Raw genomic sequence first — 21559 nt, forward strand, 5'->3', positions numbered from 1 at the left:
ATTCGGGAGATGGGGGGTTGAGGTGCAGGCATCTCGAGCTGTCCTGGATGAAATTAAATTATTTTTTCCAATCATTTTGGAACTTGCAAGCGTATTTCTTCTTCTTACTCGTCGTCGCCACGTCTCTTCTTTGTTCTTCTGCTTCGTCTCCTTCTTGTTGTGTGTGCAGTTGTGCACTGAGCTCCAAAAGCCGTAGATGTTATTGGAGCGTACCGGAAGAGTTAGTGCTGCAAGGGGTTCTGGGTATTTGTTCTGTTGTGTTTATGTTGTGTTACGGTGTGGATGTTCTCCCGAAATGTGTTTGTCATTCTTGTTTGGTGTGGGTTCACAGTGTGGCGCATATTTGTAACAGTGTTAAAGTTGTTTATACGGCCACCTTCAGTGTGACCTGTATGTATGTTGACGAAGTATGCATTGCATTAACTTGCGTGTGTGAGTGTGTGCTTGAAATTAACGTTATCATCAAAAAAGTTAAAAGAGCATATAAAGTGTCAGCATTTCTTGACATCTGCAAGTAAAGACCATTGCTAAACCCGTCCATTATGTGACTGGGCCGGCACGCTGTTTATATGGAGGAAAAGTGGACGCCTGGACAGCATGCGGCTGTTAAGGGGTGAAGGTTTCAGGTGAGAGAGGACGCTAAAGGCAGTGTCTTTAAGGTACGCCCCCAATATTGTTGTCCGGGTGGAAATCGGGAGAAATTTGGGAGAGTGGTTGCCCCGGAAGATTTTCGGGAGGGGCACTGAAATTCGGGAGTCTCCTGGAAAAATCGGGAGGGTTGGCAAGTATGAGCTATGATCATGAGCTTTGGGTTACGACCGAAAGGACAAGATCACGAGTACAAGCGGCCGAAATGAGTTTCCTCCGCCAAACTAAAGCCGCTGCTCCACATCGAGAGGAGCCAGATGAGGTGGTTCGGGCATCTGGTCAGGATGCCACCCGAACGCCTACCTCGGGAGGTGTTTCGGGCACGTCCGACCGGTAGGAGGCCACGGGGAAGACCCAGGACACGTTGGGAAGACTATCTCTCCTGGCTGGCCTGGGAACGCCTCGGGATCCCCCAGGAGGAGCTGGATGAAGTGGCTGGGGAGAGGGAAGTCTGGGCTTCCCTGCTTAGGCTGCTGCCCCCACTACCCGACCTTGGATAAGCGCAAGAAGAGACACACACACACACACACACACACACACACACACACACACACACACACACACACACACACACACACACACACACACACACACACACACACACACACAGAAAGACACACACACAAAGACACACACAGAAAGACACACACAGAAAGACACACGCACACTCAGAAAGACACTTACACACACACACAGAAAGATACACACACACACACACGCACACACACACAAAGACACACAGAAAGATACACACACACAGAAAGACACACAGAAAGATTCACACAGGAAGACACACTCCGAAAGACACACACATTCACAGAAAGACACACACAGAAAGATACACACACACACACACAAAAAGACACACGCATAAACACACACAAAAAAGACACACACAGAAATATACACACACAGAAAGACACACAGACACACACAAAAAGACACAAAAAGATACACACATAGACACACGCATTCACAGAAAGACACACAGAAAGACACACGCATAAACACACACACAGAAAGATACACACACACACAAACACAAAGATACACACACAAAAAGACAGAAAGATACACACAGAAAGATACACACAAAGACACACGCATTCACAGAAAGACACTCACACACACAGAAAGACACGCGCATTCACAGAAAGACACAAAGACACACACACACAGAAAAACACACACAGAAATATATATACACACACACACACAACCAATGAAGTTGGCACGTTGTGTAAATGGTCAATAAAAACAGAATAGAATGATTTGCAAAGACAAGATATTTAATGTTCGAAGTGGAAAAGGTTATTATGGCGGCAAAGGAGCACAGAGAGAGTCAAGTGTGCAGCGCCATGGAACAGGCCACGCCTCCTCCTTCCGCTGAGCGCTCGGTCCGCCCGGTGTTGGTGCCGGTCGCTCCTCGCGGTGCACCGCCAGATGGTCCTCGGCGAGGGTCACCGCCGCAGCGAGGTCTCGGGGTCGGTGATAACGGATCCAGGTTGCCGTCCGCGCAGGGATCGCCTCCAGGAACTGCTCCAAAACCAGCAGCTCCACCACCTGGTCGTCTCCCTCCCTGGGCTGCAGCCAGCGCGTCGCCGCGTCTCGGAGCCGGTGACCCAGCACGAAAGGGCGGTCCTCCGTGCCCAGGCGCATGGCCCGGAACCGGCGTCGGTAGTCCTCGGCGGTGCACCCGGTACGATCCAGCACCGCCCTCCTCAGGTCTGGGAAGCACAGGCGGGAGGCCGCCGGTAGGCTAAGCGCCGCCCGCTGCGCTTCCCCTGCCAGGAGCGGCAAGAGTCTCACTCCCCACTCCTCTTTCGGCCACGCACATGCCTCCGCCGTGGCCGTGAAAATGTCCAAGAATGCATGGGGGTCCTCCTCCTCACGCATGCGCTGCAGGGTGACGGCCGCTGATGTTGGCCGTGCCGCTTCCACCCGGTCCACCAGCGATTGCAGGATTTGGCCCTGCTGGGCCACCAGCTGGAGGAGCGCCGCTGTCACCTCCGCGAGCATGCGAGCAAAAGCCGCCAGGGGGTCGGCTTCCCTCGTCTCAGGTGGTCCGGTTTGGTTTGGCGCCAAATTGTGGACGTTGCCCTCCAGTGGGTCCTCCAGACCACCAAGCATTTCAGGATGTACTGCTGGTTTATTATCCTTGTTTGCCATTCTGTTGCTTTTCAGCGCCAAGTCTACGTCTCTCCTTCCGGCTGCTGCTTATACAGAGCGACAGGTGATTAGATAACAAGGCACACCTGGGCCATCTACGCACCTGTCGCTGATTTTGAGGCCGGTCCTGCCACACCCCGTTCTGCTGCAGGCCCGCAGGCCACGCCCCCCCACCCCCAGTTATTTTTTTTGCAAGTATTAGCTCATTTGGAATTTGATGCCTGCAACATGTTTCAAAAAAGCTGGCACTAGTGGCAAAAAAAAGACTGAGAAAGTTGAGGAATGCTCATCCAACATGTGGTCCCACTGTAGTCCCACTGTAGTCCCAATGTGATCCCAATGTGGCCCCAATATAGTCCCAATATGGTCCCAATGTGGTCGCACTGTAGTCCCAATATGGTCACAATGTGGTCCCACTGTAGTCCCAATGTGGTCCGAATGGAGCCCCACTGTAGTCCCAATGTAGTCCCAATCTGCACCAAAAGTGGACCCAATGTGGTCCCACTTTAGTCCCAATGTGGCCCCAATGTAGTCCCAATGTGGTTGCACTGTAGTCCCAATAGGGTCCCAATGTGGTCCCAATATGATCCCAATGTGGCCCTAAAGTGGTCCCGCTGTAGTTCCAATGTGGTCCCAATGTGGCCCCAATGTGGTCCCACTGTGGTCTCAATATGTTCCCAATGTGGTCCCACTGTAGTCCCAATGTTATCCCAATGTGGCCCCAATATAGTCCCAATATGGTCCCAATGTGGTCGCACTGTAGTCCCAATATGGTCACAATGTGGTCCCACTGTAGTCCCAATGTGGTCCGAATGTAGCCCCACTGTAGTCCCAATGTAGTCCCACTGTGATCCCAATGTGGCCCCAATGTAGTACCACTGTAGTCCCAATCTGAACCAAATGTGACCCCAATGTAGTCCCACTCTAGTCCCAATGTGGTCCCAATGTAGTCCCAATCTGAACCAAATGTGGCCCCAATGTAGTCCCAATGGGGTTGCACTGTAGTCCAGTAGGGTCCCAATGTGGTCCCAATACGATCCCAATGTGGCCCTAAAGTGGTCCCACTGTAGTTCTAATGTGGTCCCAATGTGATCCCAATGTGGCCTCAATGTGGTCCTACTGTGGTCCCAATATGTTCCCAATGTGGTCCCACTGTTGTCCCAATGTGATCCCAATATAGTCCCAATATGGTCCCTATGTGGTCGCACTGTAGTCCCAATATGGTCACAATGTGGTCCCAATGTGATCCTAATGTGGCCCCAATGTAGCCCCACTGTAGTCCCAATATAGTCCCACTGTGGTCCCAATGTGATCCCAATGTGGCCCCAATGTAGTACCACTGTAGTCCCAATCTGAACCAAATGTGACCTGAATGTAGTCCCACTCTAGTCCCAATGTGGCCCCAATATAGTCCCAATGTAGTCCCAATCTGAACCAAATGTGGACCCAATGTGGTCCCAATGTGGCCCCAATGTAGTCCCAATGTGGTACCACTGTGGTCCCATTGTGATCCCAATGTGGCCCCAATGTGGTCCCACTCTAGTCCTAAAGTCGCCCCAATGTGGTCCCACTCTAGTCCCAATGTGGTCCCAATATAGTCCCAATGTAGTCCCATTCTGAACCAAATGTGGAACCAATGTGATCCCACTTTAGTCCCAATGTGGCCCCAATGTGGTCACACTGTAGTCCCAATAGGGTCCCAATGTGGTCCCACTATAGTCCCAATGTGGCCCCAATGTGGTCACACTGTAGTCCCAATAGGGTCCCAATGTGGTCCCAATATGATCCCAATGTGGCGCTAATGTGGTGCCACTGTAGTTTCAATGTGGTCCCAATGTGATCCCAATGTGGCCCCAATGTGGTCCCACCGTGGTCCCAATGTAGTCCCAATGTGGTCCCAATGTGGCCCCAATGTAGTCCCGATATGGTCCCAATGCGGTCGCACTGTAGTCCCAATATAGTCACAATGTGGTCCCAATGTGATCCCAAGGTGGCCCCAATGTAGCCCCACTGTAGTCCCAATATAGTCCCACTGTGGTCCCAATGTGGGCCAAATGTAGTACCACTGTAGTCCCAATCTGAACCAAATGTGACCCGAATGTAGTCCCACTCTAGTCCCAATGTGGTCCCAACATAGTCCCAATGTAGTCCCAATGTGAACCAAATGTGGACCCAATGTGGTCCCACTTTAGTCCCAATGTGGCCCCAATGTAGTCCCAATGTGGTCCCACTGTGGTCCCATTGTGATCCCAATGTGGCCCCAATGTGGTCCCACTCTAGTCCCAATGTGGTCCCAATATAGTCCCAATGTAGTCCCATTCTGAACCAAATGTGGACCCAATGTGGTCCCACTTTAGTCCCAATGTGGCCCCAATGTAGTCCCAATCTGAACCAAAAGTGGACCCAATGTGGTCCCACTATAGTCCCAATGTGGTCACACTGTAGTCCCAATAGGATCCCAATGTGGTCCCAATATGATCCCAATGTGGCCCTAATGTGGTCCCACTGTAGTTTCAATGTGGTCCCAATGTGATCCCAATGTGGCCCCAATGTGGTCCCATCGTGGTCCCAATGTAGTCCCAATATGGTTCCAATGCGGTCGCACTGTAGTCCCAATATGGTCACAATGTGGTCCCACTGCGGGTACTAGACTGGCCTGCCTGTAGTCCAGACCTGTCTCCCATTGAAAATGTGTGGCGCATTATGACGCGTAAAATTGAACAACTTAAGCTGTACATCAAGCAAGAATGGGAAAGAATTCCACCTGAAAAGCTTCAAAAATTGCTCTCCTCGGTTCCCAAACGTTTACTGAGTGTTGTTAAAAGGAAAGGCCATGTAACACAGTGGTAAAAATGCCCCTGTGCCAACTTTTGTGCAATGTGTTGCTGCCATTAAATTCTAAGTTAATGATTTTTTGCACAATAAAATAAAGTTTCTCAGTTCGAACATTAAATGTCTTGTCTTTGCAGTCTATTCAATTGAATATAAGTTGATTTGCAAATCATTGTATTCTGTTTTTATTTACCATTTCCACAACGTGCCAACTTCACTGGTTTTGGGTTTTGTCGTATAATTTCTATACAATCATGTTTTAAGTACACCTCTGCATAATATTGTATCCTTATTAGTATTAAGGAAAACAAATAAGAAATATAGATCAACCCACAACAAAGAATAACTTTATTAACGTTGTTTTTTTAGTCTATGACAAAAATACTTCAACTGCATCAATTTGCCTGAAGTTTAAATACATTTTGTGATCCTTGTTTAAATTATAAACATTTTTTGACGGACTTGAACAATAAAATAAAATCAACTCAATAAATAATAATACAAAAAATACAAATAATAATAATAATACAAATACAAAAAAATAATACATTTAAATTGATTTGCAACATTAACTCAGAAGCACAATATATACACATTTTAATCTACATAGCAAAAATGAATTAAACAGTTTGTGATGATTTATAAATAAAAAATTATGAGATGGAACACTCACACAATAAAAAAAAACAATTGGAAATATCCATAATTGATGTTTTTTAATTGATTAAGCGAACAGTTCACATCAAAAACAGCCTTTAATATGATATTATTATTTATAATATCATTATTACATTCATGCTCAGTATGTTTGCTTTAAAATACAAGAATGAATGAATGAACTATTTAAATTTTCGTTCCAAACACAATAAGTCTTCCTACCAGCAGGAGGCAGCAGCTACACCGTCGCGCTGAGCTGCGTCAACTTTGACGCCGGAAGCGGAAATAACTTCCTTTTCTACTTTGATCCAGCATAGAGACACCCTGAGGTGAGTTTGGGCTCAGGCTTCATCGTTAAAAATCTTTTTGCTGAAAACCCATCCGAACTTTTTGGGGGTTTGTGTGGACTTTGTGATTAATTCGGTTTGTTTATGCCTTAAAATTGTTTGTGTGCGCACTTCGCCATGTTTGATTTCAACCTTTCAAGCCTTCTGGCGTCGCGACGCAAGCGGCACTCACTCGGCGGCGATAAAACCATTCAAATTCTCATTTTTGTAAATTAATATGGAATCTTATGTAGATAATATGTTGTATCGGCGAGGGAAATTATATGAAAGTCATAATTAGGAGATAAATTAAAGAGAAATCGATTATTTTTAGTCGGTGGTTGCGAACGCGTTAGCATTAGCATGTTTAGTTTTCGACGTGAATGTTTTAATGTTGTAATACATATTGCAATATATGTAAATGATATATAAATCAGGCCATTGAAAATAATATTGATTTTAAGAAATGTAGAGGAATTAAAAGTATTGCTTGTTTTTACATGACGTCACGTCCGGCTCAATGCTTGGTGGTCAGTCAGCGTCTGTTCTAAGTGAGTATTATAGAGTTAAATTAAAAGTGCAAACATTTTATAAAGGACATGAAAAGTGGAACGCAGTCTAACGTACAAGTTTTGATCATTTTGTTAGAGGATTGTTCAGTGTTCTAAAAGTTTAGAATTTTTTGAAGGCAACAATCATAATTGAAGCTTTCAGCACATACACAATGTGGAGATCTACACTTATATCTTGAGTAGAAATGTCCGATAATGGCTTTTTTGCTGATATTGTCCAACTCTTAATTACTGATTCTGATACCGATACAGTCGTGGAATTAACACATTATTATGCCTAATTTTGTTGTGATGCCCCGCTGGATGCATTAAACAAAGTAACAAGGTTTTCCAAAATAAATCAACTCAAGTTATGGGGGAAAAAATGCCAACATGGCACTGCCATATTTATTATTGAAGTCACAAAGTGCATTATTTTTTTTAACATGCTTCAAAACAGCATCTTGGAATTTGGGACATGAGGAGATTGGGGGTGGGTTAGGAGGTAGCGGGGGTGTTTATTGTAGTGTCCCGGAAGAGTTAGTGCTGCAAGGGGTTCTGGGTATTTGTTCTGTTGTGTTACGGTGCGGATGTTCTCCCGAAATGTGTTTGTCTTTCTTGTTTGGTGTGGGTCCACAGTGTGGCGCATATTTGTAACAGTGTTAAAGTTGTTTATACGGCCAACCGTCAGTGTGACTTTGATTGATTGAGACTTTTATTAGTAGATTGCACAGTGCAGTACATATTCCGTGCAATTGACCACTAAATGGTAACACCCGAACAAGTTTTTCAACTTGTTTAAGTCGGGGTCTGGCTGTTGACCAAGTATGCTGAGCATTCACTTGTGTGTGTGTGAAAAGCCATAGATATTATGTGATTGGGCCGGCACGTAAAGGCAGTGCCTTTAAGGTTTATTGGCGCTCTGTACTTCTCCCTACGTCCGTGTACCACTCCGTACAGCGGCGTTTTATAAAGTCATACATTTTACTTTTTGAAACCGGTACCGATCATTTCCAATTATACATTTTAAAGCATTTATCGGCCGATAATGTCGGCAGTCCGATATTATCGGACATCTCTAGTGCTAAACTATAAAATCAGTGCCTATGAGAGTTCACCGTGGTTATGGCTTTAGGGGAAAACGTAATTTTATTTGCAGGAAGATTTAGGCCCCTTGCGTGATCACGCAAGAGTTTGCGCGCCGCTTGCTGCATAACAGCCATCTTGGCTTGGTCGACCACCACTGTTTTTCACATTCGGGAAGAAGTCATGTGACTGAATACAAGCAATTGACTTTAGAGAGCTGTGTGACGTCACCCAATATGGGGGAATTCATGTATAATGTTCAATAAACAAAATAAATGCATTTGAAGTAGTATTTAATGACAGACTTTACCATACTAAATGTAAAATAGTGACTTGTGTAAATGATTATGTACTTGCCATATAATTCAAGACAATTTAATTATTTTGCTTTTTGTCACTGTTCCACATAGATAAACAAAATGTGCAACATTTGTAGAGAAAATGTCCAAAACACACATTGCAGTAAATCTCTGCTAATGATGAATGAGTTCCATGCATTTTAATATTGATTATTTGGTGCTGCAGACGATGGCACCGCGTAAAGGGAAAGAGAAGAAGGAGGAGCAGGTGATCAGCCTGGGTCCTCAGGTGGCCGAAGGAGAGAACGTCTTTGGCGTGTGTCACATCTTCGCTTCCTTCAACGACACTTTCGTGCATGTCACAGACCTCTCTGGAAAGTAAGTTGTAGACCGGTTGCCATGCAACCCAGAAGAAGCCAAGCCTCGACGTCTTAATGACTGTAATGTGGGCACATTAACAGGAAGTGTTTACGTGTCATTTCCAGGGAGACCATCTGTCGCGTGACCGGCGGCATGAAGGTGAAGGCCGACAGGGACGAGTCTTCTCCGTACGCCGCCATGTTGGCCGCGCAGGACGTCGCTCAGCGTTGCAAAGAGCTCGGCATCACCGCGCTGCACATCAAGCTGAGGGCCACCGGAGGGAACCGGTGAGTGTGATGAGCATTACTGCTGTTGAGATGGGATCAATGTGGTTCTAAAATGCAACATTTATTTATAGTTGTTGCATGCTGTGTGTTCAAACTTCAGCATATTGTTCGTATGTCCTCCTTGATGAAGTAGCAATCTGGCAGTTATAAGTAGCGCTGTTGCAATCGTTTCTTGTAGAATGTAGTCAACTCTACAGCGTTTGTTTCACCCGGGCGCCCGCTACGCATATTGCATAACAACGTCATTCCCAACACGCTGGCATCGATAAGGGAATCACTTGGAAAAATTGATTCCAAGGAATTGATGCACTGTGAACTGGTTCTGAACAAAAAACTGTTTTCGATTCCCATCCCTATCGGTCTGTTTCTTTTACTCTGGCTGTCACACTGGAGGCAAGAGGAGGCGTGAAAAGCGCTGCCTCCATAGTACACGCTCTGCTCAGCAGAAACATCTAATGGCTCTGGGTACCCAAACTGTGCCATTCTCTGGTCACTGGAGGCGTGTAGTCCTTAACTCTGACACCATGTCATGTTAATGAGGAAGCTTAGCCTTATTTTAGTCATCGCCAGTTCCAACACACACACGCTAACTTGGCTACCATTAGCAACTTTCATGATGTTGGCACCTCACATGACCTAGGGTGGACAATTGGGGCAATTCTTACAACAGACCACAACTCCTTATCTGACATTCTCACAGCAAATGAAAAATAGTTCCTTCAGCTGCATGACATTTATACATACCGCAGTTTCCGCACTATAAGGCGCACCGGATTATTAGCCGCACCTTCAATGAATGGCATATTTCAAAAGTTTGTCCACCTATAAGCCGCCCCGGACTATAAGCCGCGCCTACGCTGCGCTAAAGGGAATGTCAAAAAAACAGTCAGATAGGTCAGTCAAACTTTAATAATATATTAAAAACCAGCGTTCTAACAACTCTGTCCCAAAATGTACGCAAATGTGCAATCACAAACATAGTAAAATTCAAAATAGTGCAGAGCAATAGCAACATAATGTTGCTCGAACGTTAATGTCACAACACACAAAATAAACATAGCGCTCACCTTCTGAAGTTATTCTTCATTCGTAAATCCTTCGAATTCTTCGTCTTCGGTGTCCGAATTGAAAAGTTGGGCAAATGTGGGATCCAAAATGGCCGGTTCCGTCTCGTCGAAGTCATCGGAGTCAGTGTCACTGTTCAGCAGTTCTGTGAATCCTGCCTTCCGGAAAGCTCGGACCACAGTTGTGACCGAAATATCTGCCCAGGCATTTACGATCCACTGGCAAATGTTGGCGTATGTCGTCCGGCGCTGTCTGCCTGTCTTAGTGAAGGTGTGTTCGCCTTCGGTCATCCATTGTTCCCACGCCGTTCGCAGTCGTGATTTGAATGCCCTGTTGACACCAATATCCAGCGGTTGGAATTCTTTGGTTAATCCACCCGGAATGACGGCGAGTGTTGTATTTGTGTGCTTCACTTGTTTTTTGACACCATCTGTGATGTGGGCGCGCATAGAGTCGTATATCAACATGGACGGAGCTGTGTGAAAAAAGCCACCCGGCCCCTTCGCTTAAACTTCCCTTAACCACTCGCTCATCTTTTCTTCATCCATCCATCCCTTCGAGTTAGCTTTTATGATGACGCCGGCTGGAAAGTTCTCTTTTGGCAAGGTCTTCCTTTTGAATATCACCATGGGTGGAAGTTTCAGGCCATTAGCATGGCAAGCTAGAACCACAGTGAAGGACGACTTCTCATTCCCTGTGGTGCGAATATTCACCGTACGTGCTCCCGTTGTATCCACAGTATCCACAGTGCGGTTCACAGGAATATCAGTTGCTGTGAAATAGTAATCCGTGTGCGGATGGAGAGATTGCGTCTTTTCATGAACCGGATCCTTGTCGCTTAGTAGGAGCCATTTTGTGGTCTTTACAGATGTAAACAGGAAATGAAACGTACGGTAATATCCGCGCGCTTTTTCTTCTTCTACGCGGGCGGGTGGTTGCTTACAGTAGAAGAAGAAGCGCTTACTGTTCTATGGGGGCGGGTGCTTACCTTGGCGGTTGCTTGCGTAGAAGAAGAAGCGCTTCCTGTTCTACCGGGAAAAAAGATGGCGGCTGTTTACCGTAGTTACGAGACCGAAACTTTATGAAAATGAATCTTAATATTTATCCATATATAAAGCGCACCGGGTTAAAAGCCGCACTGTCAGCTTTTGAGTAAATTTGTGGTTTTTAGGTGCGGCTAATGGTGCGGAAAATACGGTACCTTTTTATCTTACGGTACCCGTTTTAAACAACTTTGGGTGTAAAAAATAGAATCTACTGTATTTAAGATGTTTAAATGACTGTTTTTTTATGCACCTAAAGTGCTTATTGATATTTTTACAAATATCATTCCATGACATTTCTTTTTAAAATGTTTAAATTAATCATCCAGTTCCTAACACATGCATAATTTGCATTCCTACCATGATAATTTTTTATTCCATAAAACCTATTACCGTATTTTTCCGACTATAAGTCTCAGTTTTTTTCATAGTTTGGCCGGCAACTTATACTCAGGAGCGACTTATGTGTGAAATTATTAACACATTACCGTAAAATATCAAATATTATTTAGCTCATTCACGTAAGAGACTACACGTATAAGATTTCATGGGATTTAGCGATTACCGTATTTTCCGCACCATAAGGCGCCCTGGGTTAAAAGCCGCGCCTTCAATGAACGGCATATTTCAAAACTTTGTCCACCTATAAGCCGCCCGGTGTTGTAAGCCGCATCTAACTGCGCTAAAGGAATGTCAAAAAAACAGTCAGATAGGTCAGTCAAACTTTAATAATATATTAAAAACCGGCGTTCTAACAACTCTGTTCACTCCCAAAATGTACGCAAATGTGCAATCACAAACATACGTATATCAACATGGACAGAGCTGCGTGAAAAAAGCCACCCGGCCTCTTCGCGTAAACTTAAACTTACCTTAACCACTCGCTCATCTTTTCTTCATCCATCCCTTCGAGTTAGCTTTTATGATGACGCCGGCTGGAAAGGTCTCTTTTGGCAAGGTCTTCTTTTTGAATATCACCATGGGTGGAAGTTTCATTAGCATGGCAAGCTAGAACCACAGTGAAGGATGACTTCTCATTCCCTGTGGTGCGAATATTCACCGTACGTGCTCCCGTTCCACAGCGCGGTTCACAGGAATATCAGTTGCTGTGAAATACGGTAATAATCCGTGTGCGGATGGAGAGATTGCGTCTTTTCATGAACCGGATCCTTGTCGCTTTGTAGGAGCCATTTTGTGGTCTTTACAGATGTAAACACACAAAGGAAATGAAACGTACGGTGATATCCGCGTGCTTTTTCTTCTTCTACGCGGGCGGGTGGTTGCTTACAGTAGAAGAAGAAGCGCTTCCTGTTCTATGGGGGCGGGTGCTTATCTTGGCGGTTGCTTGCGTAGAAGAAGAAGCGCTTCCTGTTCTACCGGGAAAAAAGATGGCGGCTGTTTACCGAAGTTGCGAGACCGAAACTTTATGAAAATGAATCTTAATATTTATCCATATATAAAGCGCACCGGGTTAAAAGCCGCACTGTCAGCTTTTGAGTAAATTTGTGGTTTTTAGGTGCGGCTAATAGTGCGGAAAATACGGTAGTAGTGACAGATTGTTTGGTAAACGTATAGCATGTTCTATATGTTAGTTATTTGAATGACTCTTACCATAATATGTTACATTAACTTACCGGGCACGTTCTCAGTTGGTTATTTATGCTTCACATAATGTACACTTATTCAGCCTGTTGTTCACTATTCTTTATTTATTTAAAATTGCCTTTCAAATGACTATTCTTGGTGTTGGGGGTTTTTTTTCAAATAAATTTCCCCAAAAAATGCGACTTATGTTTTGTTCCCTTCTTTATTATGCATTTTTGGCCGGTGCGACTTATAGTCCAAAAAATACGGTAACAATTTTTAAAATTGTATCCTGACCAAAAAACATATCCTCCAGTATGTGGCTATTGTAAGGCATACTTTCAGAGGATATGCATTTTTACAGCATGTTTTAAAGAATTACAGTTGAAAAAATACTTTTGGGTATCTTATATTGGACACAGGCCGGGGTCTGATCACCCCCGGCTGGGTCGTCCGGGCGAGGGTGTCTGATGATTAAAGACCCGAAACACCCTATGACCCGGGTTTATCACTGATGACGTGTCCAAGCATCACCGTGAGGTGTATTCAAGTTGTATTGATCAACCAATACAGGGCTTAAGTGCAGTTCCGTTTTAATCATTTGGACTGAAGGTTCAATGTGATGATTGATAGACGGAACCTTTTGATTGGCTATTGTCTACGGCCGGTGCAAGAAGTCCCAACACCGGATGCTACTACAGAAAAATTAATAAATAAGTCTTGCAAACCAATTTTAATGCACTAGATAATAACAGCCAATATAAACATTTTAGCTATTCCACATTATTGTCAAATGCTTACAATTGTGTGTGTGTGTGTATACATACAATTGCAAGCTTTTGATAATGTATAATAACCATATGCATTACATTTGTGCTAGTGGCATTAAAAAACTTTAAATTATATTTGCTGATAAGAAACCCTGTTGTTTCATGTACGACTCGTTCACATTTGTTAACGACTTGTACTTGACATTTTAGATCAACATGCGCAGTAAAAGTGATACATCCTCAATTTTGGAAATCAGACCAAATGTATTAGTGTCATGGTTTAGGTCAGTGGTTCTTAACCTTGTTGGAGGTACCGAACCCTTCTTTAGAGAAAAAAAAAAAATCAAATTCAAGAAAAAGTTTTTTTTTACTGGTGCACAAAATGAACCGTGCATGAACATCTCACCTTGTTCAAAGAACAAAACCAACACAGTGCATAAACTCACAACAAATTACACACCTTACACACATTACCATGAATTGATTAACATGGACCCCGACTTAAACACGTTGAAAAACTTATTGGGGTGTTACCATTTAGTGGTCAATTGTACGGAATATGTACTGTACTGTGTAAACTGTACTGTTTGATATAATGTATTGTCTTCCTTTGCAATCTGCTAGTAAAAGTTTCAATCGATCAATCAAACAACCTGCAAATCAGATGGAAAATTAGAGGGAACATTGTTTGGGGGTATCCATAATACGCCGATAGGGAGAAGTTTTTATTTACACGATAAGTCGGATGTGTCTTTACCTCCGCGGCGGAGGCTCCGCCGAACCCCTGAGGCCGACTCACCGAACCCCTAGGGTTCGATCGAACCCAGGTTAAGAACCACTGGTTTAGGTAGAGGTGTGTATGTCAGGGATGTGAGTCTTATCAACTCAAGATTCCATTCCCATTCTAGGGGTGAATATTTGTTTCAGAATCAATTCCATTTGACATGATTCTTTATTCAAACAATATTTAGTATATAAAAAAGTACAAAACCCTTTTAAAACAGGTTAAACGGCTGCTCTTGGAAGCAAACATGTATGTATGCAGCAAATAAGCCCAGTGATGGTGGGTTTTTTTTCTCGATTCTTGCTGGTAATGAATAAGAATCATGATTTGGATGTGAATCGATTTCCCCCCAGCACATGTAGGAATGTACTTTTGTAAATCCTTCATCGCGCATTGGCCTCTTTTTATCGCTATCGGCCTTTTACTTTTAACTACATCAGCAGATACAATATATACATATACGATACCAGTTTTTATATGGAGAAATACAATTGTGAAGTATATAACAGTAATCACTGCTCCGGTCTCCTAAACTGCGCTGCATTGAATTAATTGAAGTTTGCTCGTCAGAGAAAAGTAGGCAACTGCTTTTGTTCCATGCTTGCAAACAAACAATCCTGACAACGTGACACTTGGTGACTGTTTCAGCACCAAGACACCCGGGCCAGGAGCACAGTCTGCTCTCAGAGCGCTCGCCAGATCTGGAATGAAGATCGGGCGCATTGGTGAGAGACACACGTACACACACATGCGTGGTAAAGTAAATGCTAACTTCTGACATCTTGTTTCAGAGGATGTGACTCCAATCCCATCAGACTCCACCCGAAGAAAGGGTGGACGCCGTGGTCGTCGACTGTAAATCCAGCAAAGTTAACAATAAAGGTGTTAAACGTTCCTACTTCCTGTTTGTTGTGGTGCAACAGTGCAGTGTGAGGTTTGATTCTCTTTGTTGCTGTGTAAACCTTGAATGTTATGAGTGGCAGCCATCTCACTCTACAATCTGATTAGCTTGTAGGCGTTTTCAACAAATGTTACTGATTTGTCACAATCACATGTTCAACTTGAAACTATTCCGCACGGACCCAATTAAATATTTTCTGTAGTTGGCACGTGCATCTGTTGGAAAGATTTTTTGATAATGAAAGCACTAAAAAATGATGCAGTGGCTGCAGTCACACAGGAGAGCGATGTGGTGGTGTACTTTTAACTCTTAAAGGGCAACTGCAATTTTTGGGGAATTTTGCCTATAGTTCACAATCATTGAGAGACAAGACAAATAGGTTTTTGTTTATTTAGCGTTAACATTTAAATATCGGCTTGTTCTTGGTGGTTAGCAATGCAGCTAATGGGAACAATCTATTCTACTTCTAAATCACTTTAAAATGTATTCAAAAACCGTCAACTAGACTTTGTTTATGTTCTGTAACCTGAATAATAATTGTAGCGACATTGTTATTGTTTAACACATCGGCTTAGTTGAGAAACCCTAGCGCAGAGCAGGGATGACCACGCTCCCCGGACCTCATTTCATTGGTCGCAGCAAAGTCCTTTCTTCTTCTTCTGGCTGCTCTCGCTAATTTTTCATGCAGTGCCGAAAGGGACAAGCGGTAGAAATGGATGCGCCACTTTTGCCACCATCGGTCGCTGAGGGGGAATGATGACACCTGCTGAATGAAGGAAGAAGCATCATTAAGGTAAAGATGTGATGCAGCTGAGATAGGCTCCAGCGACCTCAAAAGGGACAAGCGGTAGAAAATGGATGGATGTGATAAAAAGTTGACAACATACCAAATGAAAATTGAACACACTGGAAGCAGCGACTTTTAAGGGGTAGGTTAGACTTGTTTCCATGATAGTACTGTTAAATAGGATTAAATTGTGATTGCCAACTGCATGCTCTAGTCCAGGGGTGCCAAACGTATGGCCCGTGGGCCGGATCAAGCCTGAGAACAGGTTTTATCCGGCCCTCGGAATGATTTTGGTAAGTATAAAAATTAGCTGAAAATTTTGAATAAAAGAAATGCTCTTCTAAATGTGTCCACTGGATGTCGCAATAGCAATTCTTTGTATCCCTTACTGCAGGAGTAGTGCACATGACTGCAGAGGGGGCGGAGCTATGTGCCTGGTTAAGATAGAGGACTCAGGACACATATGGGTGCACGTTAATATGCTGAAATAACATCTATCCCCTTATAACTTCATGTGTGATTCATGAAATTAGTCCAAATTCACAGGTTTTGTTGTAGACGATGCTACATACACTATATTGCCAGAAGTATTTGGCCACCTCCCTTTACTCATGAACTTGGAAGTGCCATCCCATTCCTAACCCATAGGGTTCAATATGATGTCTGTCCACATTTTGCAGCTATTACAGCTTCAACTCTTCTGGGAAGGCTTTCCACAAGGTTGCGGAGTGTGTTTATAGGAATTTTCCACCATTCTTACAAAAGCGCATTTGTGAGGTCACACACTGATGTTGGTCGAGAAGGCCTGGCTCTGTCTCCGTTCTAATTCATCCCAAAGGTGTTCTATCGGGTTCAGGCCAGTCAAGTTCATCCACACCAGACTGTCATCCATGTCTTTATGAACCTTGCTTTGTGCACTGGTGCACAGTCATGTTGGAAGAGGAAGGGGCACGCTCCAAACTGTTCCCACAAGGTTGGGAGCATGGAACTGTCCAAAATGTTTTGGTGTCCTGGAGCATTCAAAGAGGCCAAGCCCAACTCCTGAAAAACAACCCCACAGCATAATTCCTCAACCAAATTTTACACTTGGCACAATGCAGTCCAAAATGTACCGTTCTATTGGCAAAATCCAAACCCAGACTGGTCCATCAGATTGCCAGATGGAAAAGTGTGACTCATCACTCCAGAGAAGGCGTCTCCACTGCTCTAGAGTCCAGTGGTGACGTGCTTTACACCACTGCATCCCACGCTTAGCATTGGACTTGGTGATTTATGGCTTAGATGCAGCTGCTAGGCCATGGAAACCCATTCCATGAAGCATGAACATGTAGTTTGGAGCTCTGTAGCAATTGACTGTGCAGAAAGTCTTTGCACTATGTACTTCAGCATCCGCTGACCCCTCTCTGTCAGTTTACGTGGCCTACCACTTGGTGGCTGAGTTGCTGTTGTTCCCAAACTCTTCCATTTTCTTATAACAAAGTTGACTTTGGAATATTTAGGAGCGAGGAAATTTCCCGACTGGATTTGTTGCACAGGTGGCATCCTATGACAGTTCCACGTTGGAAATCACTGAGAGCGGCCCATTCTTTCACAAATGTTTGTTGAAACAGTCTCCATGCCTAAGTGCTTGATTTTATACACCTGTGGCCGGGCCAAGTGATTAGGACACCTGGTTCTGGTCATTTGGTTGGGTGGCCAAATACTTTTAGCAATATAGTGTATGTACAGAATAAACCACATGATGTTAGCACATCAGTGAAGGACAATGAGTAAATTACATTAATAACATCCTGTAATTTGATTTTAATATTACTATTTATTACATATTTTGATAGATTACAATTTAACACCAATGAGAGCATTTTAAAACTGATCATTATTCAGAAATGATTAACCACGACAAATGACGATGGACTACTATCAACAGCAACATGTAAGTGGAAAAAAACCAACATAATTTGTATGTTTTCAGATTGTGCTTGTTGTATTTTTAAACAAAGATAACAATCTGAAGTTGTCTTTATTTTTAAGTTATCATGACATGATTTTACCAGTCTGGCACACTTGGGAATAGATTTTCCTCCATGTGGCCCCTGCTCTAGTCTATGCTATCGCTATGTGGCCCTTTGTTGTGATAAGGCGGGTTCTTCTTCAGAAGCTGTAATGCTGTTTTCTTTCAGAAACTATTAGGAACCCTGATGATTTATTTAAGTTTGTTCGACAAGCAGTTATGTTTTTTCGCTATTTATTTTTTCTGCTGCGACCACTTAGTAAGCACCTATGTGGAAAGGGTAAATTTCGGGCCTAAATTTAAATAATTACCCCCGATGATGAGATACACAAATTGTCAAAGTGTTTTAGTTTTATCTTATTCTGGCGCAGTTTTGGGACGTTAGGTTTCCTGTGCTCTTATTTTGGCGATCTAGTCGGGGACGTCATTTCCTGTTTGTAGCGTTATCTGTGTAATGTGGGCTCTTGGGTAATGGTGTAAACAGCCTTCGTGTGCGTTCCTGACTAAAATATAAGTATACGTCGTTATTAATGCTAAAATGCCCATAATGTGTTAGATGTAGTGTTTCTTTGCAACAATATTCCTGCATGACGATATAATTCGCCATATTTCGCCCTGTTAATTTCGACATACTTTTTGTTACCCTATCTTACCACTAGAGGGCGACAAAGACCACGTTTAAAGCACTCTAAATCAACAGTGCTTAATTTCCATTCATTTTTAATGGACTGTTTTAATAGTCCATGTAAATTTGTTTGTATATTTGTTTTTATAACACATTGTAAAGTATATTATATCATATATAACATTTTACATATCCTGTTATATTATTGCATATTATGTTGCCTGAATGTATTCTAATTATTCTTTGTATCTGTTCCCTTTAGACCACACACACCCGAATTGTCCAACTTCACCATTAAAGAGTGTCTGAAAGCCTCTCTTGTCGTAAGAAGATATCAGACCAGCATTCTGCACCCAGAGTAACCTACTCTTATCACACAAATGGTTGAAAGACTTTGAAACATCCTCCTAAACTAACTTGGAGGAAGCTTAGGACTTATCCAAACACTGGAGGTAAGAACGCCTTCAAGGGGTAAGTTTGACAATTGCATGCATGTGTCTTATGATTTAGGGCCACTCCCTGAAAACCACTGGTTTGGTTTCTATAGGCTACAATAACACCCAATAGGTATATTAATTTATATCATATATATATTATTTATATTGGAATAATTTCTGTAGTTTAAAAAAATCCACCGGGCAGCATCGGCATGTTAATTATGTTGTATTACGCCAAGGGAGCACAGTTAACTGCCTTTTTTAATGCTGTTTTGAAAGACCCGTGTCACGTGACATCAAACCTGACACCTCATTGGCTGGTTCTGAGACAGCATCGATTGCTTCTGTCTCATTAAAGCCGGATAACTCCTTAAACTACTAATTATTTAGCCTAAGCCTCATGTCAGCCACACTAAACCATCGTTTAGTGTGGATAATTTACCCATAATAATAACCATTGGATAATTTTTACACGGGTATTTCTTGAGTTCCCGGCTCTTAGCTCTTTGTAGACTCATCGCTCGGTTTAAAAACGGAGTTCGGAGAGGAAGTGACATCAGAAAGACCGCTCCCTGGAGAGGAAGTGACGTCAGAAAAACTCACCACAGCCAGCTTCAAAATAAAACTGTTTTGTAACTCGGAGCTAACCACTCGTGTTTCTCCTTCCTAAAGTGATTTCAATCAATTCAATCAATCAATCAATTCATCAAAAGTGAAATTCTCAGCAGATTTTTTTTTACACTGAATTTTAAAACACCAAATTTATTTTCAATTAAATTGCCAGCATAATTTGATGTTTAAAAAAAAAAAGCTTTTATAATAGACACAATTTAACCTGACTACAGATTGGTGTCCTATTCCATTGTGTTGTGAATTATAAACTCAAAAGCCATTCAGATGTTGATGCAAGAAGATAGCTTACTTGCTAATACCGTAGCACGCCGTCACAAGGTGATGTGTTAGTACGCGAAAAAAAATAGTTCCTCAGTGTTCGCCCTCACAATAACAATGCTGCTACCGCGCGGTTATTATACAGGTTACGGAACGTAAATTAAGTATTGTTGGCAGTTTTTGGATGAACTTTCAAGTGATTTAGAGGCAAACTGGATTGCTCCTATTAGCTGAAGGGACAAGCGGTAGGAAATGGATGGACGGATAGAATGCAAAAATCGTGAAAGAAAAAAAGAGTGCTGTTCCCCTTTAACCTGACTCATAACCAGTATGTTTAACACAAAATGAATTACAGACAAGATTAAGTTTTGATTTTAATTAACTTAAATGAAAAAAATAAAGGCAATTTTACCCATAATGCACTGTAAGAATTTAACATTGTATATTTCTGTTCACTCTTCGTGAAGCTTCTGCTCTTCCACCTCCTCGCTTTCCTCCTCCCTCTTTTCCGTCTCCTCGTTTTTCTCCTTCTTTTCCGTCTCCTCGTCTTCCTCCCTCTTCTCAGTCTCCTCGTCTTCCTCCCTCTTCTCAGTCTCCTCGTCTTCCTCCCTCTTCTCCGCCTCCTCGTCTTCCTCCCTCTTCTCCGCCTTCTCGTCTTCCTCCCTCTTCTCCGCCTCCTCGTCTTCCCGGTCTGCAACAGTGTTGTCGCCGTCGTAGACAATGTCTTCGGGGTTGGGAGCGGGCGGACAGAAGTCTTCCTCGGGGGCAATCTTGTGGAAGATGGACTCGGCCTAAGACAAATAAGTTGACGTGTCATGGACGTGCTGCTATGGACGTCAAAAAGGTGGCAGCTCACCTGGCGGATGGCGTGCTCATGACCCAGAGCGTCATCCGGTCCTGAGCACAAGTACACGTTGGAGGGAAGCTGCTGACCTTCCACCTCCACATCGGAGCCATTGTCCATGTTGAAGTAAAGACACCAGAGGACAGACGGGGATTCCTCTATGGATACCAAGCACAAATATTATCATTGGTCTAGAGAAGTGGTCCCCAAACTATGGCCCGCCAGCGTCCAAATTCCGGCCCACAGGAAGTCCCAAGTTACCGTATTTTCCGCACTATAAGGCGCACCTAAAAACCACAAATTTTCTCAAAAGCTAACAGTGCGCCTTATAACCCGGTGCGCTTTATTACGATTCATTTTGATAAAGTTTCGATCTCGCAACTTCGGTAAACAGCCGCCATCTTTTTTCCCGGTAGAACAGGAAGCGCTTCTTCTTCTACGCAAGCAACCGCCAAGGTAAGCACCCGCCCCCATAGAACAGGAAGCGCTTCTTCTTCTACTGTAAGCTACCGCCCGCCCCCGGAAGAAGAAGAAAAAACGCGCGGATATCACCGTACGTTTCATTTCCTGTTTACATCTGTAAAGACCACAAAATGGCTCCT

The 21559-nt window shown here is 43.5% G+C and overlaps 2 protein-coding genes and 1 long non-coding RNA gene across 4 annotated transcripts in view; 2 read left to right on the plus strand and 1 right to left on the minus strand.

Annotated features, from left to right (window-relative positions):
• Positions 1–6485: 6485 nt before the first annotated feature.
• Positions 6486–15355, plus strand: rps14 (ribosomal protein S14). Of its 2 annotated transcripts, none has more exons than XM_061934634.2 (5): positions 6486–6635; positions 8795–8946; positions 9054–9215; positions 15110–15186; positions 15253–15355. In XM_061934634.2, exons 2-5 carry the CDS (start codon positions 8798–8800, stop codon positions 15318–15320), a joined length of 456 nt encoding a protein of 151 aa, XP_061790618.1. In that variant the 5' UTR covers positions 6486–6635; positions 8795–8797; the 3' UTR covers positions 15321–15355. The 2 variants fall into 2 exon arrangements, with proteins under 2 accessions (XP_061790618.1, XP_061790625.1); XM_061934641.1 differs by lacking the exon at positions 6486–6635 and adding an exon at positions 6681–6702.
• Positions 15356–17873: 2518 nt separating this feature from the next.
• LOC133580382 (uncharacterized) overlaps positions 17874–21559 on the plus strand; it is an 8984-nt gene continuing 5298 nt past the window's right edge. The window contains exons 1-2 of the long non-coding RNA XR_012050046.1: positions 17874–18082; positions 19048–19237. This is a non-coding gene — a long non-coding RNA (uncharacterized lncRNA). The remainder of the gene's footprint in view (positions 18083–19047; positions 19238–21559) is intronic.
• chm (CHM Rab escort protein) overlaps positions 20062–21559 on the minus strand; it is a 14949-nt gene continuing 13451 nt past the window's right edge. Inside the window, exons 15-16 of the mRNA XM_061934652.1 lie at positions 20970–21115; positions 20062–20904 (exon numbers count right to left, since the gene is read on the minus strand). Of these exons, the coding sequence (XP_061790636.1) occupies positions 20566–20904; positions 20970–21115 (485 nt within the window). The 3' untranslated portion in view covers positions 20062–20565. The remainder of the gene's footprint in view (positions 20905–20969; positions 21116–21559) is intronic.

This window comes from Nerophis lumbriciformis, linkage group LG03 (genome assembly GCF_033978685.3).
Source record: "Nerophis lumbriciformis linkage group LG03, RoL_Nlum_v2.1, whole genome shotgun sequence".
Classification (NCBI taxonomy): domain Eukaryota; kingdom Metazoa; phylum Chordata; class Actinopteri; order Syngnathiformes; family Syngnathidae; genus Nerophis; species Nerophis lumbriciformis.

Coding starts and splice junctions, on each gene's coding strand:
- rps14 (XM_061934634.2), top strand. CDS start 8,798: ATGGCACCGCGTAAAGGGAAAGAGAAGAAGGAGGAGCAGGTGATCAGC. Junction 8,947..9,053: donor GTCACAGACCTCTCTGGAAA/GTAAGTTGTAGA, acceptor TGTCATTTCCAG/GGAGACCATCTGTCGCGTGA. Junction 9,216..15,109: donor AGGGCCACCGGAGGGAACCG/GTGAGTGTGATG, acceptor TGACTGTTTCAG/CACCAAGACACCCGGGCCAG.